The sequence below is a fragment of the Phacochoerus africanus genome, chromosome 7, assembly GCF_016906955.1.
Source record: "Phacochoerus africanus isolate WHEZ1 chromosome 7, ROS_Pafr_v1, whole genome shotgun sequence".
In the NCBI taxonomy this organism is placed as follows: domain Eukaryota; kingdom Metazoa; phylum Chordata; class Mammalia; order Artiodactyla; family Suidae; genus Phacochoerus; species Phacochoerus africanus.
In genome coordinates, this window is record NC_062550.1 from 32,591,565 (window position 1) to 32,619,468 (window position 27,904).

At 41.3% G+C, this 27,904-nt stretch overlaps 2 protein-coding genes across 5 annotated transcripts in view; both read left to right on the plus strand.

Moving 5' to 3' along the window:
• Positions 1-15,374, plus strand: part of XPOT (exportin for tRNA) — a 45,910-nt gene extending 30,536 nt beyond the window's left edge. The window contains exons 20-25 of the mRNA XM_047787115.1: positions 4,078-4,194; positions 4,386-4,501; positions 5,777-5,824; positions 9,508-9,579; positions 11,595-11,651; positions 14,768-15,374. Of these exons, the coding sequence (XP_047643071.1) occupies positions 4,078-4,194; positions 4,386-4,501; positions 5,777-5,824; positions 9,508-9,579; positions 11,595-11,651; positions 14,768-14,794 (437 nt within the window). The 3' untranslated portion in view covers positions 14,795-15,374. The remainder of the gene's footprint in view (positions 1-4,077; positions 4,195-4,385; positions 4,502-5,776; positions 5,825-9,507; positions 9,580-11,594; positions 11,652-14,767) is intronic.
• Positions 15,375-20,803: 5,429 nt separating this feature from the next.
• Positions 20,804-27,904, plus strand: part of TBK1 (TANK binding kinase 1) — a 49,004-nt gene continuing 41,903 nt past the window's right edge. The window contains exons 1-2 of one of the 4 annotated variants that reach the window (XM_047787120.1): positions 20,804-20,943; positions 23,718-23,830. In XM_047787120.1, coding sequence (XP_047643076.1) covers positions 23,744-23,830 — 87 coding nt within the window. In that variant the 5' untranslated portion in view covers positions 20,804-20,943; positions 23,718-23,743. Of the gene's footprint in view, positions 20,953-23,712; positions 23,831-27,904 lie in introns of all 4 variants that reach the window. The other 3 variants (XM_047787119.1, XM_047787122.1, XM_047787121.1) reach the window with 3 other exon arrangements.

The following is a 27,904-nucleotide window of genomic DNA, read 5'->3' on the forward strand; positions in this document are numbered from 1 at the left end:
TAGGGTCACACCTGCAGCATATGGAGGTTCCCAGGCTAGGGGTCGAATCAGAGCTGCAGCTGCCAGCCTACACCACAGCCATAGCAATGCCAGATCCAGGCCAAATCTGCAGTGTACACCACAGCTCACAGCAATGCCAGATCCTTAGCCCACTAAGCAAGGCCGGGGATTGAACCCACCGAGCCACAACAGAAGCTCCCAGTTTGGTGTTTTTTTTTTTATTGACTTGTATGAGCTATTGTATATTTTGGAAATGAATCCCTTGTCAGTCACATTGTTTGCAAATATTTTCTTTCAGTCCATATATTATTTTTTCATCTTGTTTATGGTTACTTTTCTGTGCAAACTCTTATAAGTTTGATTAGGTCCCCTTTCTTTTTTTATTGTCTTTTTGCCTTTTCTAGGGCCGCTCCCTCAGCATTTGGAGGTTCCCAGGCTAGGGGTCCAATCGGATCTGTAGCCGCCGGCCTACACCAGAGCCACAGCAACGCCAGATCCGAGCCACGTCTGTGACCTACATCACAGCAACCTTGGATCCTTAACCCACTGATTGAGGCCAGGGATCAAACCCTCAACCTCATAGTTCCTAGTTGGATTCATTAACCTCTGCGCCACGATGGTAACTCCCCCCATTTGTTTATTTTTGCTGTTATTTCTTTTGCCTTGCAAGACTAAGGAAATATCATTGCAATTTATGTCAGAGAATATTTTGCATATGTTCTCTTCTAAGAGTGTATGGTGTCCTTTAGGTTTTTAAGCTACTTTGAGTTTATTTTTGTACATGGTTTGAGGGAGTGTTCTGAGTATATTGATTTACGTAAGGCTGTCCAGCTTTCCCAACATTACTTGTTGAAGAGACTATCTTTTCTCCATTGTATATTCTTGCCTTTTTTGTTGAATTTTTGACTGTGGTAGGTGAGTGTTTATTTCTATGCCCTCTGTTCTGTTCCATTGATCCATATGTCTGCTTTTGTGCCAATACCACACTCTTTTGTTTTGTTTTTTGTCTTTTGTCTTTTGGGGGGGGGGCTCTACCCGCAGCATATGGAGGTTCCCAGGCTAGGGGTCTGTTTGGAGCTGTAGCTACTGGCCTATGCCACAGCCACAGCAACTCGGGGTCCAAGCCACATCTGTGATCTCTACACCACAGCTCAAGGCAACGCCAGATCCTTAACCCACTGAGTGAGGCCAGGGATCAAACCCTCAACCTCATGGTTACTAGTCAGGTTCATTAACCACTGAGCCATGATGAGAACTCCTGTTTTGTTATAGTATTGTAGTATTTATTTGGTAATATTATTGTCTGACGTCTGGGAGGGTTATTTCTTGGTTCTTTTTCCTCAGGATTCTTCTGGCAATTCTGGGTCCTTTGTAGTTTCATATAAATTTTTGGATTATTTGTTCTAGTTCTGTGGAAAATGTCATGGGTATTCAATAGGGATAACATTAAATTTGTAGATTGCTTCGGGAAGAATGACCATTGTAACAGTATTCTTCCAATCCAAGAATATGGGATATCTTTCTATTTCTTTGAGTCATCTTCACTTTCCTTTATCAATATTTTATAGTTCTTAGTATATATATAGGTCTTTCACTTCCTTTGTTAGATTTATTCCTAGGTGGTTTTTTTGTCTTGTTTTTTATGTGATCTGTAATGTGATTTTTTGTTTTTGTTTTTACTTTTTCTGATATTATGTTGAGATATGTTCCCACCATACCTACTTTGGTGAGAGATTTTTTTTTAATTATGAATGGATGTTGACTTTTATCAAATGCTTTTTCTGCATCTACTGAGATGATCATGAGGTTTTTGTCTTTTGTTTTGCTGACGTGATGTATCACACTGATTGATTTGCACTGTGTTTAACCATCTTTGTGACCCTGAAATGAATCCAACTTGATTATGGTGTATGATCCTTTTTATGTGTTGTTGAATTTGATTTGCTCTTTTTATTTTATTTTATTTTTAGGGCCACACCTACAGCATATGAAGTTCTCAGGCTAGGGGTCAAATCAGAGCTGTAGCTGATACCTACACCACAGCTCACGGCAACGCTAGATCCCCGACCCACTGAATGAGGCCAGGGATTGAACCCAGATCCTCATGAATACTAGTTGGATTCATTTCCACTATGCCACTGTGGGAACTCCCTGATTTGCTCATATTTTGTTGAAAAGTTCTGCATTTGTATTCACCAAAGATAGTGGCCTATAACTTTCTTTTATGCAGTGTCTTTTTTTTTTTTTTTGCTTTTTAGGGCTGCACATGCAGCATATGGTAGTTCCCAGATTAGGAGTCAAATTGAAGTTACAGCTGCTGGCCTGTGCCACAGCCGTAGCAACACAGGATCCAAGCTGTGTATGCAACCTACACCACAGCTCACAGCAACACTGGATCCCTGACCCACTGAACAAGGCCAGGGATCAAACCCAGATCCTCATGAATACTAGTTGGATTCATTTCCACTGCGCCACAATGGGAACTCCTTTTTTTTTTTTTTTGTAGTGTGTTTGTCTCATTTTAGTATCAGGGTGATGGTGGCTTCATAAAAGGACTTTGGGAGTGTTCCTTCCTCTTCAGTCTTTTGCAAGAGTTTGATAAGGATAGGTGTAAGTCCTTTGTATGTTTGATAGAATTCCCCAATTGAGCCAAATGGTCCTGGACATTTGCTTGCAGAGAGGTTTTTTAAATTATGGATTCTATTTTACTTAGTGATTAGTCTGTTCAGATTATCTCTTCTTGATTCAGTTTTGATAGGCTCTGTGTTTCTAGAAACTTGTCCATTTTCTTCTAAGTTGTCCATTTGTTACATAACTGTAGTATTTTCTTATGATTTTTTGTTTGTTTTTTTGTATTTCTGAGTATCAGTTATTTCTCCTGTTTCATTTCTTATTTTGTTTCCTTGGGTTCTCTTTTTTTCTTGGTAAGGCTGGCTAGAGGTTGATTTTTGTTTATCCTTTTAAAAAAAACCCAGCTATTGTTTTTTAATCTCTATTTATTTCCTCTCTGATCTTTATCATTTTCCTTCTGCTGACTTTAGGTTTTGTTCGTTCTTTTTCTAGTTCTTTTAGGTGATAGGTTAAGTTGTTTATTTGAGATTTTTCTTGTTTTTTGAGGAGGGCCTATATTATGAGAACTTGCCTCTTAGGACTGCTTTTGCTACATCCCAAGATTTTGTATGGTTGTGTTTTCATTATCCTTGTCTAGAGGTTTTTTTTTTATTTCTTAATTTTATCACTGACCCATTGGGTGTTTTTTGGTTTTTGGTTTTTGGTTTTTTGTTTTAGTAGCGTGTTGTTGAGTGTCCATGTAGCTATTTTTTTCTTGTTTTTCTTTTTTGAGGTTGATTTCTAATTTCATGCCATTGTAGTCAGATGGTGGCTACTTGCCAGAATTTGACTCTTAGGGCCATTGTGCCATTTTGAAATTAAAAATAAGTGAGATTATATAGATTAACAAAGAGAATTTTTCTATTTGAAATGCAGAGAGAAAAATAATAAGAGAATAGTGATTTTTTTTTAAGCTTTTATGCCTAAAATTTAGGAACTAAATTGATCAAAATTGAGGGGTTTGGGGGGGGGTGTTTTTGTTTTTCATTTTGGTTTGTTTTTGGTTTTTTTGCCGCCCTGTGGCTTATTGAGTTCCTGGGCCAGGGATCAAACCCAAGCTATAGTTATGAACTAAGCTGGAGCTGAGGCCACGCTGGATCCCTAACCCACTATGATGGGTTGGGTATCACATCTGTGTCCTAGAGCTCCCAAGATGCCTCTGATCCCTTTGCACCACAGCGGAAGCTCTTTTTTTTTTTTTTTTTTTAATGGCTGCACTCGAGGCATGCAGAAGTTCCCAGGCCAGGATTTGAATCCTCGGGTGTGGCAATGACCAGATCCTTAAGCTCCTGTGTCTGCCAGGCCTGATGACCAGAGCCACTGCAGTTAGATTCCTAACCCACTGTGCCACAGCGGGGATTCCAAATTGAGCAATCTTACCTTGTCTTGTTACTATATACAAAGTGAGAACTTGGGTTTCCCTTTTAGTTCTTTCAGAGATTGAACGCAAGTTTTTTTTTTCTTCAGGTGCAGAGAATGTTGAACGTGTGCTGATTACTGTTATTCAAGGAGCAGTTGAATATCCAGATCCAATTGCCCAGAAAACATGTTTTATCATCCTCTCTAAGTTGGTAGAACTCTGGGGTAAGATGATTTTCTTATAAAAACTTCATTTCCCAACCTGTTTCTTAAGAAAATAGAGATGAAATGGGATCCTAGCCTTAACATAGACAGGAGCTGGGAGTTGATAGACAAGAGCCAGGAGTTGATTTTCCCCCAGTGTTAAATTAAATGACTTTCTTCATACAAGATGAAAATTTGAATTCTTTTAACAGGAGGTAAAGATGGACCAGTGGGATTTGCTGATTTTGTTTATAAGCACATTGTCCCTGCATGTTTCCTAGCACCTTTAAAACAAACCTTTGACCTGGCAGATGCACAAACAGTATTGGTAAGCACCTAGGAATCTCTTGTTTACCTTGTAACAAGATCTCATGTGTTCCAACTTAGAATTTCTTATTTAATACCAGGTTAATTATAGTAGATTTCAATGCCTTTTTATTTTTCTTTGACAATTTCAAATTAGGATTCATTTTTTAAGTTTGATAGCTTTTGGAGTTCCCGTCGTGGCGCAGTGGTTAACGAATCTGACTAGGAACCATGAGGTTGCGGGTTTGGTCCCTGCCCTTGCTCAGTGGGTTAACAATCCAGCGTTGCCGTGAGCTGCGGTGTAGGTTGCAGATACGGCTCGGATCCCGCGTTGCTGTGGCTCTGGCGTAGGCCAGCAGCTACAGCTCTGATTGGACCCCTAGCCTGGGAACCTCCATATGCCATGGGAGCGGCCCAAAGAAATAGCAAAAAGACAAAAAAAAAAAAGTTTGATAGCTTTTGTACAATCAGTGGATTGTTATTAAAATCTTTATGTTAAAGTCGAATATATGAAATCTAAGCATTTCCATTGTGGCACAGCAGAAATGAATCTGACTAGTATCCATGAGGATGTGGGTTCAATCCCAGGCCTTGCTCAGTGGGTTGGGGATCTGGTATTGCTGTGAGCTGTGGTGTAGGTTGCAGCTGCAGCTCAGATTTGGTATTCCTGTGGCTGTGGTGTAGGCCGGCAGCTCTAGTTCTGATTCGACCCCTAGCCTGGGAGCTTCCATATGCTGTAGGCGGGGCCCTAAAAAGCAAAAAAAAAAAAAAAAAAATCTAGCTCCTCCAACTTTAACAGCCAAGACCATGAAAGGGTACATAATGCAAACATCCCTTAAAGCTTGACTGAGTTACTCATTTCCTGCCACTGCTTTCATTCTAAAGCTTGTGTTTAATGTTTTGGGGTTTGTTCCTAACCATTAAGAGTAACTTCCTCTTCCTTGATGATAGATTCCCCAAATCTCATCTTCAGATTGCTTAATGTCAAGCATTTGTCCTTTATGCACTTCCCCAGGACCTAGTAAAAGCTAGATTTCATAATTATCCTTTATTCTGTTGAGAGCATTTTTGTATTTTTCTGTTTTTCTATTTTTTTAAATTTTCTATCTCACCCATTTGTTCCATCTGCCCACCTGTTACCTTTCCTACCTCCATCCTTTCTTTGGAGGTAAATGTTAATGAGCAGTGGCCAGGGAAATAAAAGTTGGATTAGTAACCAAGAAATGACTTTATTAAAATTCTTAAACTTGTTTTTCATAGGCTTTATCCGAGTAATTCTTAAACTTGTTTTTCATAGGCTTTATCCGAGTGTGCAGTGACGCTGAAAACAATTCATCTCAAACGGGTAAGCTTTGTACTCCATGTTTTTATCTCACATGTTTATTTATTATGGTTTTAATTGAGTATGTCTTGTTCCTGAAAGCTGTGTTTTTATAACAAGTTAATTAATAACTTCATTTCTGACTTCTTCGGATATGAGGGAGAGATTGAATCAAAGTAGCAGTATCCTTTGTTGTCCTTTTTGTTTTGGGTAACAGGAAGGTTAAAAGAGTTGTTTGTTTGGTTTGACAAACAATGTGAAAAATCTTAAGCAGAATTTCAAGATTCAGATTTCACTACCTAGTAGGATCTTCACAGATTTGTCCACTTTCTTTTATTTATTTATTTTTTATTTATTTATTTATTTTTTGTCTTTTTTGCTATTTCTTGGGCCGCTCCCGCAGCATATGGAGGTTCCCATGCTAGGGGTCGAATCAGATCTGTAGCTGCTGGCCTACGCCAGAGCCACAGCAACACAGGATCCGAGCCGAGTCTGCAACCTACACCACAGGTCACGGCAACGCCAGATTGTTAACCCACTGAGCAAGGGCAGGGACCGAACGCGCAACCTCATGGTTCCTAGTCGGATTCGTTAACCACTGCTCCACGACGGGAACTCCTGTCCACTTTCTTAGTGTTACAGATTGTTTAGAGCACTTCCCTATTTTAGAATGTTCTTTCTCCTTGTCATTCTAATCACTTGTATCAATCACAAATGATTCTCGGTTCAGTCTAGCCGATGTGTTGTTTGCCTTATTCAGTATTTTTAAATAATTGAAATTGTGTTTAATTCAAGTTGATTGCCAACATTTAAAAATCAGGGGGTGTTTTTGTTTTAAACAAAAATTTCAGTTTCTAACTTCTCAGAGTCAGGATGCCAACACAGGACTAGCATTCCCATATATCTACCTACAATCATCTAATGAGCATCAGCTTCTCTCAAACCACCGCCCCTCCAAAAAAAAGAGCATGGGATCTTGTTCAGAGTTTCCATCCAGTCTACTTCCTTGTCTGAACTTGAATTTTGATTCTGAATGAGATTTGAAGGGCTTTGAATCCAGCATTTCTCTATGCCTGTTATATACTAGGGTGAGGGGTATGTGTTTGAGGGCCTCAGGGGACCTGTATAAAGATTAATTAAAAAGTCCCCCAGGGAGTTCCCGTTGTGGCGCAGTGGTTAACGAGTCTGACTAGGAACCATGAGGTTGCAGGTTCGATCCCTGGCCTTGCTCAGTGGGTTAAGGATCCGGCATTGCCATGAGCTGTGGTGTAGGTTGCAGACGTGGCTCGAATCCCGCGTTGCTGTGGCTCTGGTGTAGGCTGGCAGCTACAGCTCCGATTCGACCCCTAGCCTGGGAACCTCCATATGCCGTGGGAGCGGCCCAAGAAATGGCAAAAAGACCAAAAAAAAAGCCCCCCAATATTTTGGGGGTTTAGAATCAAAGGAGACTGGTTCATAAATAATGGGTAAATAAGTACTTTAATAAAGATATATTAAACTAATATGTTTGTACTCAATGCAGTAAGGTCGAACTATGATGAACAAAGAGCTTTGCCTATGAGGGCAGTCTAAGACAGCCATTGGAAAGAACAGATTTTTTTTTTTTTTGATAGACCTTACAATGTAGATTTATTGGACTGACAAGGAGGAACTGGCCTTCTGGAGAAAGTTAAGTGGTGGTGTGTGAAGACAGATTAGATGTCACATGATAGACCTAGTAGCAAACAGTGTTATTTTTTTTAGCTACGGTTTAGAGGCAGAATAACTAAAAATGGGACAAGGTATATAGTATGTGTGAAAAGTTGGGAAGTCATTAGGCAGTGGGGTTGTAATTTAGGATAGTGAAGTGGAAAAAATGTTTACAGAGCTCTTCGAAATATGGGTCTGAAGCAGTTAGAACTAAATACTGATTTTGGAGTCCTCAGTTTATAGTTAGTTCAGTTGAAGTAGTGGGAATTAGTGAGACTTTCTAAGACTAGGACAGAGAGAACTTAGGCTGAAGTAAGAATCAAGAGAAAGCTAGAAGTAGAACCAAAGGTATGAAAGTTAAGGGAAGAGAGTCATGAGAGAGAAGTCTGGCTAATATTGTTGGATGCTAGAGTCAGAGGATGAGGAGTAATAAACAGGAAGAGTGGTATTTGTCTTGTCTTTAGAGCTGTCATTTAGAATTGAATCAAACGGAACATTTTATTTGAAAATATTTTGCTTCATTATTCTATTTTCTCACTTATTTACCTGACTGATTTCCTCATGAAGTGTAAGTTTACTTTTCCTGATCAAAACAAACAAACAAAAACTATACGATCTTGAAGTGCAAAGATAGGGTTTATGTGGTGATGAGCAGTGCATGGGCAGTAAGTATTGGGAGAGGAGACTAAAGAAAAAGGTGAGAAGGAAAGTAGAAGTGATCTGAGAAACATTCCCAAGCAGTGCAGTGCTACCTCCTTTCAGGAACAGGTTTTCTCTGAAGGGTCCTTAAGTTATGACCTAGACTGACTGGGTTAGAGGTCCAGGAGTCAAAGAATCCTTTGACTGAGGAGCAGTAATATTAATAGGAAATCCAGGTGTTAATGCAGGGAGAAGTATATCAAGGAGAGTTAGATTAATTTCACTTTGGTAATTGTTAGTTTCATTTGGACCAGGTTGGAGTCATCAACACATAAAGCTTTTAAGATAGATGCAATGTTTGTTTTAAGTGTTAGATTTATTACATTTGGTTGAGTCCACGGTCTCAGAAACAAATTGCTATAGGAAAACTATTTTTGAAGTATATCCTATGTTCCTTTGTAACTGAAGAGAAGGGGTGAGGGTTAGGGGTTAGTTTGTGGAATTCTACCCAATTCTCTCTACCAAGTTTACCCTTAGCACCCCCCCCCCAGAAAACTATTGTTATAGTTTAAGCATCTAGAATTACTGGAGTTGACAATGAAGAGCAATGGTTTTATTAATTTTTTTAATATTTTATGTATCTTCACACATTCTATGTTTCCTTTTTTTTTTTTTTTTTTTGTCTTGTGTCTTGTCTTTTCAGGGCTGTACCTGTGGCATATGGAGGTTCCTAGGCTAGGGGTCGAATCGGAGCTGTAGCTGCCGGCCTACACCACAGCCACAGCAATGCAGGATATGAGCCGCCGTCTCTGGCCAACACCACAGCTCACAGCAGTGCCGGATCTTTAATCCACGGAGTGAGGCCAGGGATTGAACCCTTGTCCTCTTGGATACTATTCCGGTTCGTTAACCACTGAGCCACGGTGGGAACTCCAAAGAGCAATGGTTGTAGAAGTCAGGTGACCTGCTTTTTACTTAGTACAGACTTAATAAACAACAGACTGGACAAATCACCCTATATTTCTGGGTCTTGGTTTCCTCACTTGGCTATGAAGTTGCTGTTTCCTAGTTTGTTGAACAGGAAGGCAGATGTTCCTTATCTTGACGTTACCCAAGGACTTCTGCTCCTGTACCCAGAGACACCCTCCAGTCCATTCAATGATAGACTGAACAAGGAGCACCTCTTCTTTGCTGTTTCAGGCTCTGAAATTGGGGCCTCCTGTCTTTAGAAGACTATTTGTGTTCTCTACATAACACTAAAGCAGAGACTCTAAAGCCAGACTTCAGAACAAAGCAGTCTGGCTTTAGAGTCTCTACTCTTAATCACAACACCATGTTGTGTTTAAAGTGTACATGTGTTGTTCCAATTTAATTTTCAGGGTCCAGAATGTGTTCAGTATCTTCAGCAAGAATACTTGCCTTCATTGCAAGTAGCTCCGGAGATAATACAGGTAAGAGCTGTTCTAGCAGATTTTCCTCTTAAAGAAATATAGCTTTGTAATTGGATCTAAATTTTGATTCAAGAAGGCAAAACTACATTCACCTTGATGTTTTACTATGTATAGGATAGCAGAAATCCAAACTTCAAGGAAAAAATTAAATTTTTATTTTCACTACCTTTAACAGAAATTCAGTTTCCTACCATTGTGTAGATGACAGATCACTGCGGTATTTCCATTACCCATGGCTTTGTCACCAGTAGAAATCACATATTTTGATATCACATTAGTTGTTATAGAGATCTTGAAATACTGTTTCTGTGCATCAGTTTTTTGGGATCGCAAGTTAAGATATTCCACTAGACCTGTTATCTTGAGTCAGTAAGTCTTATTATTCTACCACATAGCAAAATACATTTGATAGCAGTAATTCATTATAATTAGTTTCCTTTGTAATCCCATCTATTGTAAGTATATTTTTTTAAAAAACACTCTGAGGCATTCCTGTTGTGGCTTAGTGTTTAACGAACCTGACTAGTATCCATAAGACGTGGGCTCAATCCCTGGCATTGCTTAGTGGGTTAAGGATCTCATGTTGCCATGAGCTGTGGTATAGGTTGCAGACATGGCTTAGCTCTGATTCGACCCCTAGCCTGGGAACCTCCATATGCCGTGGGTGTGGCCCTAAAAAGACCAAAAAAAACAAAATCACTCTGAAAGAAGTTCCAGAAGGTTCACCCAGACTATCGGAGGGAGCTGTGGCACACAAACCTCTGTTCTGTAGGCTCGTGCCATGTACTTCATTTTACACAGGCCAAGCTTGCCAGTTCTTTTTTTTTTTTTTTTTTTTTTGGTCTTTTTAGGGCTACACCCATGGCTTGTGGAGGTTCCCAGACTAGGGGTCTAATTGGAGCTGCAGCTGCCAGCCTATGCCAGAGTCACAGCAATGCCAGATCTGAGCTGCGTCTGCGACCTACACCACAGCTCACGGCAACGCCGGATCCTTAACCCACTGAGCGAGGCCAGGGATCGAACCCACAACCTCATGGTTTCTAGTCAGATTCGTTTCCACTGTTCCACGATAGGAACTCCCAAGCTTACCAGTTCTTAATTTGTAAATCTGAAACCATATTTTGATATAAGTGGCTGAAAGCTATCTTATAGTTTTGCACCATTTCAGTCATTTTTATGATGGCATTCAGTTGTTTTCTGGGCATACAATTATCCAGACTTCTGATCCTATACCATGGAGAGCTAATGAAGTATCACAGTTCTGATTAGAACTAGAGTTAGAATCTCAGAACTCTAAAAATTGTTTCTTTGTCAACAGTGTTTGATAATGCTGTTTTGTAAGAGGACCTGGAGTTCCGTCATGGCACAGTGGAAACGAATCTGACTAGGAACTATATATAAGAGGAACTGAAAAGATTGAACATAGGAGTTATCATAAAACTTATTTTTAATGAATTTATGGCTCTTAATGACATATCTTCAACTTGGATATTTCTTAGTTATCATTTGCATAAGTAAATTAATATTTTATGAAAATAATGCATTACTGATTATTCGTACGATCTTAATGCACATGAAAAATAGAAATATACCAGAGTTCTCTTGAGGCTCAGCGGGTTAAAAATCTGGCATTGTCACTGCAACAGTTCAAGTTCCTGCTGTGATGCAGATTCGATCCTTGCCCTGGTTGCAGTAAGGATTCAGCTTTGCTGCAACTGCAATCAAAAAAAGGGAAGAAACAGAAAGTAGATGACAGGGACTGGTGGAAGGGGAAAGGCGGGATTGTTCAGCGGATGCAGAGTTTCAGTTTTGCAAGACGAAAAAATTCTAGAGATCCATCATGTAACACTGTGCAAACAGTTAACACTGCTGTACTGTACACATAAAGACGGTAAAGGTGGTCAGTTTTGTGGGTTTTTCACTCACAATTTAAGAGGAGTATTGTGGTTTTGAAGTATGATGAATTTAATACAGATACTCATTCTTTTTTCTCTACTTCTCTCCCGGTCCCTCAGGAGTTTTGTCAAGCACTTCAGCAGCCTGATGCTAAAGTTTTTAAAAACTACTTAAAGGTAGGTATTTAGAAGTCTTCATTCAGTTAGGTAATGTTTCAGAACCAAGAGAGAAAATTTATTGCAGGTTACTGGGTCGTACTGTAGTTTGACTAACAGGTATTTCGGGGTCTCTTTGCTCTAAAACCTGCCTCTAAGAATCCACAGTTAATAGACGTTATACTTTATTTATTTATTTTGTCTTTTTGCCTTTTCAAGGGCCACTCCCATGGCATCTGGAGGTTCCCAGGCTAGGGGTCCAATCGGAGCTGTTGCTGTCGGCCTACGCCAGAGCCACAGCAACTCGGGATCCGAGCCACATCTGCGACCTACACCACAGCTCATGGCAACGCCGGATCCTTAACCCACTGAGCAAGGCCAGGGATCGAACCTGCAACCTCATGGTTCCTAGTCGGGTTCGTTAACCACTGAGCCACAACGGGAACTCTTAGATGTTACACTTTAGAGTTTTCTGTAAAACCCCTTTCATCCGAGCTCCTGCAAAAGATGATAGAAAGTTAGATAAGCACACTGAATGTGTGTGTGCCTGAGCATGTTGGTATGAAAATGTCAGTTTTCTTTTACAGTTTTGTGATATAGTTAAATAGGAACTAGAGGATTGGGGGAGCGAGGAGAACGAGTAATGTTTAAGAACAGCTGCTCACGGAGTTCCCATTGTGGTGCAATGGAAATGAATCCGACTAGCATCCATGAAGATGTAGGTTTGAGCAGCTGTAGCTCCGATTTGACCCTGGGAATCTCCCTATGCCACGGGTGTGGCCCTAAAAAGCAAAAAAAAAAGAACAGCTGCCCATATTGAGTTGAAAGAGCTAAAAATAAAAAAACAGAAGTATGAGTTATTTATATCCTATCTTGAAACTTTTGAATTTCTAAAGGAGACCAAAAATGGAATCCTCAAACTTGGCCATTAAGGCTCTTTTTACATTCATAAAAGGACCAATTTCCAGCAAACCTCCAAGTTGGCAAGAAATACCAAATGTTTATTTGGTATTCATTTATACTGTTAAGTCTGTGAAACAGAACTGTCTTGCTGTCACCCAGGTAGTCAGTCATTCAGTACTCTGTGACTGCTTTTTATGTCACAGGTACTATGCTGACTGCTGCAGATGCCAATATGTGTGACTTGTCCCTGCCCACAAGGAGCTCATGGTCTAGAAATACAAAGTTACATTGTGACAGGATGAGAAAGAGTTCTTTATTTTCATTTATTATTTTCACTCAACAAACTTAAGGGTAAAGCACTGCTAAATTTCTTGTTGGCAGGCAACTTCATGAGTGGCTCTCTGGTACCTTTGCCCAAGGCATTCAAGACAAGGGGCTTTGCTGATAAATAAGTGTGCTTTTACTTTGGCTCACACATGGTCCCTTGCCAGGTCTCCCCCACCCCCAGTAGTAGTTTATCACCTTAAACTGACAAAAGAGTTTGTGAGAAGATAGTGAGAGTTACTTTTTATCATTGAGAACAATCCCCCGCCCCACCCCCCCATTTCCCCAAAACACAAAGTGCCTGTGGCAGTGACCTCTGTTGAAGGGCTGTTAAAGGACTAAAGGACTGAACAACGAACTCTGTTAGAGGTATCTGGAGCAGCAGATCTAGGAACTTTGTAGCAGGCTTGTGCTTTAAACATATGCATCCAAACAGCGTGTATAAAATCTTCCTCCCAAGCCCAACTTCTCTTCAGTGATAGCATTATCTCAGTGATAGCATTATCCTTCTAGTTAGAAAAAATGAAGTGCCTTCTTTTGTGCCCACTCTCTTCCTGTGTGATTGATCCTTACATCTTGCTGATTGTTTCCTCCTCGCTCTCTCCCTTCCTTTCTGTCTGTACTGCTGCCACTCCGGTGTAGGCTTCTGTTATCCCTCTAACTTCCCTTCTCTTGTTCTGTCCAAGCTGATCTGTCTGAAAACATTGACGAGTCCTCTGAAATTCATTCCCCTTCTTCTTCATAATCTTCATAAACCTATTGTTAACTACAAACAAGGACAAATTTCTTAGTTTGGCATTTAGGTGTTTTCTTTTTATTTCCATATTCTGATCTCAGACTACCTTCATCCTCTTTTTTTTTTCTTTTGTTTTTGGTCTCTTTTGGGCCAGACCCACAGCATATGGAAGTTCCCAGGCTAGGGGTCAAATCAGAGATGTAGCCACTGGCCTACTCCACAGCTCACAGCAATTTGGGATCCTTGACCCACTGAGTGAGGCCAGGGATCGAACCACTGAGTGAGTCCAGGGATCGAACGTGACATCCTCATGGTTACTAGTTGGGTTTCCACTGAGCCACAACGGGAACTCCAGGAACAACAGTCTTTACTAGTCCTGCTATTCTTCAAAAATTCTGCCTTATTAGCGCCTTTCTCCTTTATGAATTTTGCTCATTTTTCCAGACTTAGCTCAAGCATGGTCTCTTTAATTAAGGCTATTTTTTGTCCACATAGTGATGATTCTTTTCTCTCCCCTTAGTGGACTGCCAATAATTATTAACTGAATGTCTGCTCTACTAGGTGTTAGGAATATAATTAATGATCAATACAATCCTTATCAATACAGTCCTTATCCACAATGAGCATACTGCCTACATTTACTCTTTCTAGTGCTCACTCAACATGTCCCTAACTATGGAAGGTAGTAATATTGGGCCAGTGCCTAGCACAACCTCTAGCCTCATGGTCTCAAGTGTTGAATTTAAAGTATTTTTTTAATAATCAAATAAACAGTAAATTCCATAAGGGATAACAACTGCTGTCTTTAGCTTTGACTTGTTTTATTTCTTCCTCAGAATTTATTTTCCTAGCGTTAACTTTGACAGTAGTGCTAGTCAGCAAAAAGGTGTCGAGAGCATATTTTCCTCTGACTGCTTGAATCTCAGCATTGGAGGTCATACCATATTTTTCCTAGTTTCCCAACTCAGTATGGCAACATAAGTTATCTCTGGACCTTACCAAATTGTCCAGAAGAGAAAGTTCTTAACTTAAATTATGCGTGGATTTTTTGAGGTCTGTGAAATGTTTTAAATCATCTATTGTATTTTACAAAAGAGTAATTAGGAGCCATTCTTCAGGTAAAAAGTGGTATCTTCTGACAGCAGTACTAATTGTACTAATACTTTATTTACAGGTATTCTTCCAGAGAGCAAAGCCCTAAGAACTGGATCTCCCCGTGCCTACTTCATGATCAGGAATTCCAGTTAATAATTTATAAAGAAACAGTTTTTGTGTGCCATTCACACTGGTCTTTTTAACATTGCTTTGAGCTTATTGCGGTATATGTATTGGGATTTTTCTGTAAAATGGGTGTAATTTTCCCTCAATTACAGGTATGTGACAACTAAAAAAGTTGCTTGCATGCCAATTCAAATCACTCTATATAAAAGGTTATAATATACAGCAGAGTTATCCCAGTACCTTTTTTTTTTAACTTGAAACTTTAAGTCCTTTATCAAAGACCATAGCAGGAAAGCAGTGTACCTTTTTTTTAATTGCTGAATATAGAATGTTTGAAAATTTTAATTTTCTTTTATGTGTGCAGACTCATAAAGTACAGGGAAATACAACAAATCAAAACTAATTTTTTGTAGATAGCCATTACATTTCTTTAAACTGTCTCAATGCCAATGTGTATTCTACAAAAGAGAATGGTTTCATAAATTAACTGATTGAAGAGTAGGTGCTGGTGTTATACATTTTTTATAAAAACAAAAGCAAATAAATTTTACGTAGTGAAATACTAAGTCTTTAATACTTTACCCTTATTTTCTCATCTCTCTGTGATTTCCCACTAAAAGGATTGCACAGAAAAGTTTATGGAAGATTTATTTAAATATGCTCCTAAAAGATTATATGAACATAGTTCTGTTAAACGATTTAGGCTCTTTTTTTTTTTTTTTCCTTGTCTTTTGTCTTTTGTCTTTTTTGTTGTTGTTGTTGTTGTTGCTATCTCTTGGGCCGCTCCCGTGGCATATGGAGGTTCCCAGGCTAGGGGTCTAATCGGAGCTGGAGCCACCGGCCTACGCCAGAGCCACAGCAACGCGAGATCTGAGCTGCGTCTGCAACCTACACCGCAGCTCACGGCAACGCCGGATTGTTAACCCACTGAGCATGGGCAGGGACCGAACCCGCAACCTCATGGTTCCTAGTCGGATTCGTTAACCACTGCGCCACGACGGGAACTCCTAGGCTCTTTTTTAAGTGCACTAGAAAAAAGCCTATGTGACTGTGTTGATAGAATTGAAAATCTGATATTTTCCCTCTTAATGGATTTACTTAGGGCACAAGATACCTGTGTGTTTATGACATTTATAAATAGTAGCTGCCTATTTAATTCCCCTCCCTTCCCCCATTTTTATTCATGACTATGCAAGAAAGCAAAAATACAAAATCAGTACTAGTATTAGAAAATTGAGAAAGGAGAGACAAAACGGAGCAGCAGAATCACTACAGTCATCATTTACATTTAAATTCTAAAAGCCCAAGTAAGATTTTAGGGGGGGTTGAGGGTTTGCTTGGTTTTTAGCTTTTTGGCTTTTTTGTTGTTGTTGAGGGATTTGTGTTTGGTTTTTTGTTTTTGTTTTTAAGTGTCTTTTTAGGGCCACACCATGGCACATAGAGGTTCCCAGACCAGGGGTCAAATCGGAGCGGTAGCTGCAGGCCTACACTACAGCCATAGCAATGCCAGATCTGAGCAGCATCTGCAGCCTACACCACAGCTCACAACAACACAGAATCCTTAACCCACCGAGCAAGGTCAGGGAGCGAACATGCGTCCTTGTGGATGCTAGTCAGATTCCTTTCCACTGAGCCATGATAGGAACTCCTGAGGTGTTTTGTTGTTGTTGTTTTTTAACCTTTGTCCTAAAAGTTTCATGGATAGGCTTCAGTGGTCTTCTAAATTCCCTAAAATTATATTTTTAGATTTTGCATAAAAATCTTTTCCTGGGGTTAATTCCAAAAGAGATTTAAGACATTTTCCTTAACGTCATCTAATAAAGGTAATAAACTGTGTTGACAGTTAATCATAAAAATAACATAGTGGAATGTATACTACACAGTCGGCCCTCTGTACCTGCAGATTCCATGCCCATGGATTCAACCAACCTTAAATCAGAAACACGGGAAAAAAATTTCTAGAAAGTTCCAAAAAGCAAAACTTGAACATGCCAAACTTGGTAACTTTATATAATATTTACATTGTACTAGGTATTATAAGTAATCTAGAGATGATTTAAAGTACATGAGAGGGGGAGTTCCTGATGTGATGCAGTGGTTAATGAATCCGACTAGGAATCATGAGGTTGTGGGTCTGATCCCTGGCCTCACTCAGTGGGTTAAGGATCCGGTGTTGCTGTAAGCTGTGGTGTAGGTCGCAAACGTGGCTTGGACCCCGAGTTGCTGTGGTTCTGGTGTAGGCCAGTAGCTACAGCTCTGATTAGACCCCCTAGCCTGGGAACCTCCGTATGCCGCAGAAGCAGTCCTAGAAAAGGCAAAAAGACAAATTAAAATAAAATAAAGTACATGGGAGGTAGGAATTTCCGTTGTGGCTCAGCAGTTAACAGATCTGACTAGCATCCATGAGGACGCAGGTTCAATTCCTGGCCTCACTCAGTGGGTTGAGGATCCAGTGTTGCCATGAGCTGTGGTGTAGGTGAAAGATTTGGCTCGGATCCCATGTTGCTGTGACTGTGGTGTAGGCTGGCAGCTGCAGCTCCGATTCAACCCCTAGCCTGGGAAACTCCATATGCTGTGGGCATGGCTCTAAAGAGCAAAATAAATAAATAAATAAAAATTAAATAAAGTATATGGGAGGGAATTCTTGTTGTGGCTTAGTGGTAATCAACTCGACAAGTATCCAAGAAGACTTGGGTTCAATTCCTGGACTCACTCAGTGGGTTAAGGATCTGGCGTTGCTGTGAGCTGTGGTGTAGGACACAGACAAGGCTCGAATCCCAGGTTGCTGTGGCTGTGGTGTAGGCTGGCAGCTGTAGCTCCAATTCAACTCCTAGCCTGGGAACCTCCATATGTTACGGTGCAGCCCTAAAAAGCAAAAACAAACAAACAAAAACATGGGAGGATGTGTGTGTATTACATGCAAATACTATGCCATTTTATATAAGGGACTTGAGCATCCAAGGATTTTGGTGTCTTGGTCAAATCTTAAACCAGTTCCCTTGTGGATACTGAGGGACAATCGTACTTCAATAAAAATGGTTTTAAAAGTAGATGAGTGAGAGCTAATTGTTCCTTTGACAAGTTCCCCTGTACTATGAAGTAATTTTTGAATTAATTTTTCAAAGTATCCTGAGTTGCATAGCATAGTGGATAAGAGCTCAGACAGGCTCAGAATCCAAATTAAGTAGTTTCAAACAGCAGTTCTGCCAGTAATTACTTTTAGAACCTTGAACAGGTTAAATAACTTCTCCCTGCCATGCTTTTCCCATCTGTAAAATGGGGAAGTTAGGATAACTACCTCTAAAAATTAAAAGAGCCTATTACATCATCTGCAAACAAAGGTTGACAATAGCTTTTATTATTGGACTGTTTATTCCATAGATGTAAAGGTAGTACCTCCTTTTCCCTGGCTCTTTATTTTTATTTATTTATTTATTTGTCTTTTTGCCTTTTCTAGGACCACTTCTGCAGCATGTGGAGGTTCCCAGGCTAGGAATCAGAGCTGTAGCCACTGGCCTACATCAGAGCCACAGCAACACGGGATCCGAGCCACATCTGCAATCTACACCACAGCTCACGGCAACGCCAGATCCTTAACCCACTGAGCAAGGCCAGGGACTGAACCCGCAACCTCATGGTCCCTAGTCGGATTCGTTAACCACTGCGCCACAATGGGAACTCCTCCCCGGCTCTTTAAAGCCCTTTAGGAGACTCACAAGTGTTCAGAGCTAAGAGAAATGAAAACATGGAAATTAGTAGTCTATAATAGAAATTAAATTTCATGTTATCTAATCATGTGTAATAATTTTTATCTTCCTTCTTTAAAGTTGCCTAGAGCTCTTTACTTAGGGAGTACCATAGCAATTAGGAAACCGTTCCATCATGAATTACTTTCTTTGTATTGAACTTAGGCTCCATCATGAATTACCTTCTTTGTATTGAACTTAGGCTCCAAAAGCAAATACCCAAATAATTGGTTCAAGGGTGAATCTCAGGTAAGTCATTGAGGCAAAAAGACTGAAGCATTTGTATGACTTAATTATGGATCCACAAGAGTTTTATGATGCCTGGTATAGTTCTGTGCCTGATGACTCATTTATTTATTTAGGGCTGTACCAAGGCATATGGAGGTTCCCAAACTAGGGGTCAAATCAGAGCTGTAGCCTCTGGCCTGTGCCACAGCTCACAGCAATGCCAAATCTTTAACCCACTGAAGGAGGGCAGGGATCAAACCTGGGTCCTCATGGATGCTAGTCAGATTCGTTTCCTCTGAGCCACAACAGGGAGCTCTGCCTAACTATTTATTTAAATCCTCATTAATTGTTTCACAAAAGATTTGATCTTCTAAGAAAATTTATTTCAGTGTTCCTGAACCATATGGTAAACGTGAATTAAGGCCTTCAGCTAATCACATTTTCTTCTATTCATTTGGAGATGTGACTTACACTGTTAAGGAACTTCGGCAGGTTTTCTTGGCATTAAATAGGGGAGAACTAAAATTGGTGGGAATTGTAAGCAGTGACTAGATTTGTTAGAATGATTCCATCATTTGGAGTTCCCAATCATGGCGCAGTGGTTAACGAATCCGACTAGGAACCATGAGCTTGCGGGTTCAATCCCTGGCCTTGCTCAGTGGGTTAAGGATCTGGCGTTGCAGTGAGCTGTGGTGCAGGTTGAAGACGTGGCTCGGATCCCCCATTGCTGTGGCTCTGGTGTAGGCCAGTGGCTACAGCTCCGATTCAACCCCTAGCCTGGGAACCTCCATATGTCAGGAGAGCGGCCCAAGAAATGGCAAAAAAAAAAAAAAAAAAAAAATTCCATCATTTAAACATTGTTTCAAAGTTTATTAAAGTAACTTTCTTTGGGAGTTACCTTCCAATCTGACTAGGATCCATGAGGTTGTGGGTTCGATCCCTGGCCTTGCGCAGTGGGCTAAGGATCCGGAGTTGCTGTGAGCTGTGATGTAGGTTGCAGAAGTGGCTTGGATCCCAGGTTGCTGTGGCTGCGGTGTAGGCCAGTAGCTACAGCTCTGATTGGACCCCTAGCCTAGGAACCTCCATATGCCGCTGGTGTGGCCCTAAAAAAAAAGACAAAAAAAGTAACTTTCTCTGCAACAAGCATTACATTGGGCTTTTGTCATTTCCACTGTACACATGATATGTGAGAAAACAGGCTTAAAGCGGTTTAAAAAATTGTTTAGCCAGAATTTGACAGGGAGACCTAGAACTGCAACCCCAGGACTAACGCATTCAAAAGCTTCTGCTTTTAACCACTCTGCCCTGGTTTCCTAATTTCGTCGTTAGTTCATCCTGAAAGAATTCTCTTCCCTCGCTCAGAAATTTAGCCCCCATCAGCAGCTATTTCTGCGGCTCTCCTCGCGTTGAGAAAGGCAGGGCTGTCAGCGAGCAGAGGAATCACTGGGGAATAGCTGCTTGATATCCTAGCGGCACAGATACTGCAAGGGGCCTATTTTAGTCCTTAGATTCCCCAATATTGCCATTTTTCCAACGTATCCTCTAGAGAAAGGGAATTAAATGAGTTTATTTACGTTAAGAATTTTACATCCGAATTATTGTGAGACGATAATCTGGCTCCCCTGGGGCCAACGTGTTCTTTAAAATACGTACACATATATCCCTACAGACTATATATATATCGCCCAGTGATGGCCCCTCACGTGTCCTGCATTTTGCACACTCGGGATTATTTGCATGTTTGTAATCAATGGTCCACCGCCTTCCCCACTGTCACCACACTCCGCCTCTGACTGTCGAGTACGGGGCGGGATTTGCAGTTGCGGGAATCTGAATTCTCGCGCTCAGTGCGCAGAGCTCTCTGGCTTCACCCTCAGAGCAGGAGGGGCACAGGCAGAGGGTGTGGACCGGGTCGGACTGCAGACACCCTGTACCCAGCCGGCTGCTAGCCATAAAGGCTCGGGAGCCGGCCGCTGGGACAACATCCGCAGCAGAAGCGGAGGCCCAGGTCCGTCCGGCTGGCGTGCGCACGCGCACCAGCGCGCCGGCCGGCCATCACGTGGCCCCCGGCCAGGGCTCGCGAAGCCGGAAGTGGCCTGAGGCTCAAGGAGGCCGCGGGAGCCCGCTGGCGGTGGCGCGGCGGAGACCCGGCGCGGTAAGCAGGGTGAGGACGGGCGCGGGCTGGGGGCCTACGCCCCTTCGGGCACCGGCTGCCCAGCTGGGCAAGGCCCGCGCGGAGCTCTCCCGCCCCCTGTGGGAGACTGGAATGCTGAGTCAGGGCGGGGGCGGGGCGGGCGACCTGAGGAGCCCAGCGAGCCCCGAGGCCGAGCCCTCCCAGACCTGGTGGAGCGGACACCGCCTCCCGGTGTCTGGGGCGTGCGGAACCAGGGGGACTGGGCGCGTGGGCCCGTCCCCTACGTCTGGACTCCTCGCCCCGCGGTCGGCCCCCTACCCCCGACCCTCCCCGCTGTAGTGGCATTGGGCACCGAGAAAGAGGATGTGTCTGGCTTGGGCCCTGGCCGCCCGCACAGGCGGGATGTCCCTTTCCCTGGAGTTAGACTGGCCGCTTTCTACCCCTTTCCGAGCATGGGCACGATTGGCAGTGTTTAAATCGATTGATTTTTCAAACGATGAAAAGGAGACGTGTCATTAGGGTTTTAGTGATATCAGCGGAGATTGACTCACCGGAAGCTAGAAGCTGAAGCCGTTTTTAATGTACGCACGTATAATGCAAATTCCCAAACCTTTCCTTTGAGAAATGGCTTGAGTATATTTTCCAATGCGTTTCCCGGGTATTTTCAGTAGGTGGCCACAAAACAAATTCTACCCAGTAATTGTCAAATGCATAACCGGAGACCGACTTTTCTCACTCTAGAACCGTGAACATATCTTTTTAACAAAATGATTCACGTAGTGGTAGAGTTTGGAAATCCTGGAACTTTGTCCGTTTGTCGCGTCACCAAACCTGTTTTCATCTATGGACAAATGGTAACTTTCATTTTGGACTGTATGTATAAGGAAGTAGACTTGAGGTAGGATCACCACTATCACACTTGTTGAGTGCCTGCCTATACTGTGGCAAAATTTGGGGAAGGTTTATATAGCGAGCACCTTCTGGGTGTGCTGAGTCATATTTTAGCATGCTGTTGTTGTGAGGTTATTGCAAGATAGTTTCAGAAGCATCTCCCCTCATCATTGTGACACTGTAGTTTTCTATCTGCATATGGAGAGCAAATACCTTAGCTGATAAATGTTTTGTATTATCCACTAGGCATGTACCTAATGATACTATATGCCGTTTATAGTTATCTCCAGCATTAAAGTTACTTTTTTTTTTTGCTTTTTAGGGCCGCACCTGCGGCATAAATTTACATTAATTAGGGAAGATTTTCAATCTTGAGAAATATTTGAAATTATTATTGAAAAGGTATTTGAGAAGTTAATTATTACCTCAGTATCTGACAAATGTGTATCTTGTATTTTGAAAAAGGAATCTTACCTTTATTCCTTTTTTCCAATAGTTGCTGTGTGTAAAATTACCTTATCTGAATTAAATGGGTGGTAGCATAACATGCATACATTTTAGTATATCAAAAATAGGCAAAATTTAGAATCCTGGCCATTCTTTGTGTTCCTAAGCCTTCGTGGAATATTGGCGGTCATTAATTCATCACTAAATACCTAGTCTACGGAGTTCCTGTCGTGGCTCAGTGGTTAACAACCCAGTTAGCATCCATGAGGATGCAGGTTCCATCCCCGGCTTCAATCAGCAGGTTAAGGATCTGGCATTGCCCTGAACTGTGGTGTAGGTTGCAGACACGGCTCGGATCCCACGTTGCTGTGGCTATGGTGTAGGCCAGCGGCTACAGCTCGGATTGGACCCCTATCCTGGGAACCTCCATATGCCGTAGGTGCAGCCATAAAAAGACAAAAGCAAAAAAATAAATAAATGCCTAGTCTGTTCTAACTAACTATGAAGGGGTATTAAGATTTGTTTTGATTAAACCTGACATTACATCAGGTTCAAGTGGCGTGCTGTGACACGTGTTTACACTACGTAGCATACATCATTTTTATTCCATAATGGAACTTAAGTATATTTTTAATATCCTTATAGTTATACATTTTTTTTTCAATATTAAGGGGCAAAGCTGGGGTGATGCTTTTTTAAAAAATAGACTATACTTTTAGAGCAGTTTTAAGTCCATACCAAAATTGAGCAGAAGATAACAAAGATTTTTCATATGCCTCCTGCTCCCGACTATACATAGCCTTTCTTCGCTTATTTTTGAAGACTTGTCAACATACACTTGTATGTGTATCTTTATATACTTGGCAGTTGGAGAAACTATCCTTAAATTAATTTCAGAATTTACAGCTGAGAGGTTACCTTCTGTCATGGTTGTCTCAGGCTCTGTGTAAATGAAATTCTAAGTTATAGAAGTGTTATCCAGTGGCAACAGTTGCTTTCATTAGTGTTGCCCTGCCCTTGAAGGAAACAAAGTAATTCTTTTCTATATTTCTGTTGTATTTTACATTACTACTTTATTTTAAAACACGTTAAAATATCTTTTGTCACTGATTAATCTTTCAAGACATTTTAAGGAGGTAAATAGCCAATATCACTTTCACTGACAGAGACAAACTTAGAGGGGAAATAGATGGGTTTTTTTAGCCCTGTGAATAAATGAATTAAATTGAATATATTAGATGTCATTGGTTAATGTTTTCTCACAGCCCACAAAGCACTTTAGCCTTTAATATTGCTGAAAAGTTAGATTTTTACATTGAACTGTTTGTACACTTCGATTTAGCAATAAATAATAGATAAGCTTATTCGAGACTAAAAATAGCTAGCATTTGTTTCTTAAATGTGTTATTCGCTTAAAACAAAAAATGCAGTTCTTTTTTTCTTCTCTCTCAGTATAGCAAGAGGATCACCTGACCAAGCCGAAATGCAGAGCACTTCTAATCATCTTTGGCTTTTATCTGATATTTTGGGCCAAGGAGCTACTGCAAATGTTTTTCGCGGAAGACATAAGGTTGGTACAGAGAGTATCACGAAAGGCTGTGTGTGTAGTCTTCTGAGATTCACACTCAAACTAATGGGAGACTTGGCAGTGTTGATTATTTTGTCTAAAGAGAATGTCTGTTTTTGTGGTTATTTAAGGTACAGCTTGTGTCAGAGGCAGTGATATCTACTCATTGGTGGGAGGGGTCATGTGTTGGGGGGGTTGGGAAAAAACTGGAAGGTCGGTTGAAACAAGGGACTGGGGAAGATTAGGGTTGGACCCTTTGGTTCTTTCCTCATCCTAGTCCTCCTCTGGTGAGTGATCTTGCTAACAAGTTCTGTGCGGCAGTGATCTGGGTAGGAGGGAGTAGAGGGAGGCCTGGTGAGGAGGTAGATGGGTAGTTTGGAGGGAAGCCCACACGTGATGCTCCTGTGCTGTACTAAGGCTTCATGTTCCCACTCAAACTGATTATATGCGTTAGGGGAGTAAAGTGCGGTCATCAACAAGGAGCCCAGGTAGAAAAGGCTGTATATCCTGGTATATGGTAACTAGAACTTGTTAGTGGAAGTGATGATAGAATAGAGGGGCTAATCCTGGAGGCATTCCAAGAACCAGAAAGATTTTGTGTCAGATTCTGTATTGAAGGATGGAATTAAAGATAATTAAAATCATTTAAAACACAAAAATTTTACTTTAAAATCATTAAAATTTCTATTCTGGGAAGGAAGCTGAAAAAATAATGAATGAAAAAATCCTTTTATGGGAGTTCCTGTTGTGGCTCGATGGAAACGAATCCAACTAGTATCCATGAGGATGTGGGCTCCATCCCTGGCCTTGCTCAAGAGGTTAAGGCGTAATCTGTGGCGTAAGCTGCAGGTGCGGTTTGGATCTGGCATTGCTGTGGCTGTGGCTTTGGCGTAGGCCACAGCCCTAAAGAAAAAAATAAATAAATTTATAATACAAATAATCATCCACAGAGTTCCCGTTGTGACGCAGTGGTTAATGAATCCGACCAAGAGCCATGAGGTTGCGGGTTCAATCCCTGGCGTTGTTCAGTGGGTTAAGGGTCCGGCGTTGCCATGAGCTGTGGGTAGGTTGCAGATGTGGCTCGGATCCCCCATTGCTGTGGCTCTGGCATAGGCCGGTGGTACAGCTCCAATTCGACCTCTAGCCAGGGACCCTCCATATGCCTCGGGAGCAGCCCAAGAAAATGGCCAAAAGACAAAAAATAATAATAATAATCATCATCATCATCATCCACTAATTTTCCAGCACTATGAATACAGCACAGGAGTGCTAAACATTTTAGTAAGGAGGAGTTTCCTTGTATTTTTCTTAAGACTACCAATCAGTTCTGTTTGTGACAATGAGATAAACATTCATAGGGGATGGGCTGTTCCCATGGTTCTTAGAGGATGTAGTACAGTATTTAGCTTTTTTTCCCCCTCCAATTCTAGAGTTGGCCACAGGTCCTAGTACTTAAGTTCATAGTGATCAACCTTGGATATTCCTGTCCTAGAATTATTTTTGTTTTGTGCACTGTGCCAAGAAGCAACACAGAATTTAGCAGTGAGATACATCTGATGATCTGTCTTCCTGTGACCCAAATTAACAAACTAATAGTCACTTGGTATGTGTCAACCACTGTGATGAACCCAGTGATTTTAGCTACAATTAATATGCAGTTCCTGCCCATAAAGAGTTTTGGTTTAGAAGCAAGGTCGAATTAGAAGGAACGTAAGTTAGAGACTGAAGGAGTGACGGTAGTTAGTGATAGAAATAGAGGGAGGCATGTTTAAGGTTTCTGGCACTGGAGTTCCCACTGTGGCTCAGTGGGTTAATGATCCAGCTTGTCTCTTTGGAGGCGCCAGTTGGATTCCCAGCACGTGGGTTAAGGATCCAGTGTTGCTGCAGCTATGGTGTATGTGTCACAGCTCCAGCCAGGATTCCATCCCTGGCCCAGGAACTTTCCATAGCTTTGGGGGCAGCTGAAGAAGAAAAAGGAAAAAAAAAAAAAAAACTCAGGTGCCTGGAACTAGCAAATACCTCACATGTTGTGATTCTCTTTCCTTACTGAGGTACCCAGTGTCCTTCACCTAAGTGCCCGCACTTGCTTAGTAGGCACTCAAAAATTTGTTGACTGAAAGAATAAATGAGTGAATGAGGACAGAGCAGACTGCCCTTTGACAACCTGAAGTTCATTAAAGGCAGTAGAATATTCTTTACCTAGTGTAGTTTGAAAGCTTCAAATAAGGATTTGAGAGGCCTAAAAATTGACCTAAAATATTGCTAACAGCCAGTTTAGTTTTCAGTCGGTAACAGTCTTCCTTGGGATGTGTTTTGAGAAACCATGTTTGTTCTCAATGCCATCAGTCTTGAGGGTTTTGGACTATACCCCCAAATCCTGCTTGCCCTTAGTAACTGTTTAAGGACCTTTAATTGTAAAGGCTAAACCCTTTTATGTTACTGCTTGGAATGACCACATCCCTAAACTTACTATTTGTTATTCAGAGTGTATTACCTGTTTGATCTGTCTCTTTTTCATTTAGTTGCCTTGAGCTACAAAGGTGTGTGGATGGTTGTATATGTGTGTGATACCCGTGGTGAAGGTAAAGGGGAGAGAGCCGTAGGAAGGATGTGTTGATCTGCACATTGTAAATATTTATGTATATGTGGGACTGCATATATTGTTTGTAATGTTTTGACTTGGGGACAGTGAATGATAGATACTGTGCAGTTGAACAGAAAGAAAATGGTACGTTCCCACACATGTCCTAATAATCTCACAGGTGTGATGTAGTCTGCAAAAAGCTTGGCAAATACTGGCCTCGGTCGCAGTGGATGCGTTGCAACATTTGTACTTTTTCCCCTGCTTGCTCTTCTGTTAGGATTCTCCTAATTTCAGGCTATGTTTGAGACAAGAGTCGCTAAGAAAAATGTCTCTGTTGTGGTACAGATTTGGCAATGCCCTTACCTTGACTGGTCATATGGAAAAACAGGAAATGTAATTGAGCTCTAGTTAAATTGATCCATTTTCATACTCTGTGAAAACAGTCAATGGTCTTTTCCTCTGGAAAGAATGTAGAGGAGCAGTGGGGGATGGGGAGGGAGAGGAGTGATCACATCCCGCAGATAGTCGTCTCCAAAGACTGATCTTGAAGAGTAAGACTGTGATGCAGTTAAATGATTTTAGGAAGATCGTGAAATTCTGAGATGAGGGGAGGAAGGTGATGGCTGCAGGTATTGAATCGTGTGGGGAGCTGTAGAGGGGGCTTCAAAGCAGGAAGAACACAGAGGTCGTAAAAGATAGGGAGCCATGAAATACCTTTAGGCAAATCATGCTGGAACCCCAAGTTCGTGGAGGAAATGAATGCTCTTTCCACTAACTCCAGGCAAGTTCAGCCTTGAATTGTGGGAAAAGTAAGGGTAAACTCAAAGAATCTGGCCTGAGTGATTGGAAGGAGATAGGAGGGACTGGAAGAGAGCCTTAAAGTAAGGTTTAATTAGGTGAGCAACACGAGAATGTAATGTTTACCTGAAATTAAGCATGTATTTTGTACTTCTGAGATTCTCCCCCACTAGTTGCACTATGCTGTGCCTTGTAATTCTGTGTTAGATCTACTTCAGTATGCCATGGGAAAGTGAAAGTTGGGTCTCACAGGTGCTTTGGTTGAGAAAAGGAAATGTCTTTGACCCTCTAGAAATGGTCTGCGAGGCAATAATCTACCCTAGTCACATAGGTGAAGTTGCAGAAAGTTACCCCAGGTCCAGTGAGAATGGTCTGCTTTAACCTTACTCTCCACCGCCCACCTCCACACACACATACACACTTTGTCCAGCTGGAGAATCTTAATAGTTAAGTATAGGAGTTCCCTGGTGGTTCAGTGGCTTAAGGATCCAGCATTGTCACTGCTATGGCTCAGATTCAGTCCCTGGCCTGGGAACTTCCACATGCCACAGGCACAGCCAAAAAAAAAAAAAAAAAAGTTAATTGTATTACTTTGAGATTCTTACTAAAAATTTCACGTGAAGTATAATTTTCAATCTTTCCTCTGTTTTGATTAATTTAAAATTATTAGGCCCTGAAGAAGCCCTTGTGAGTTT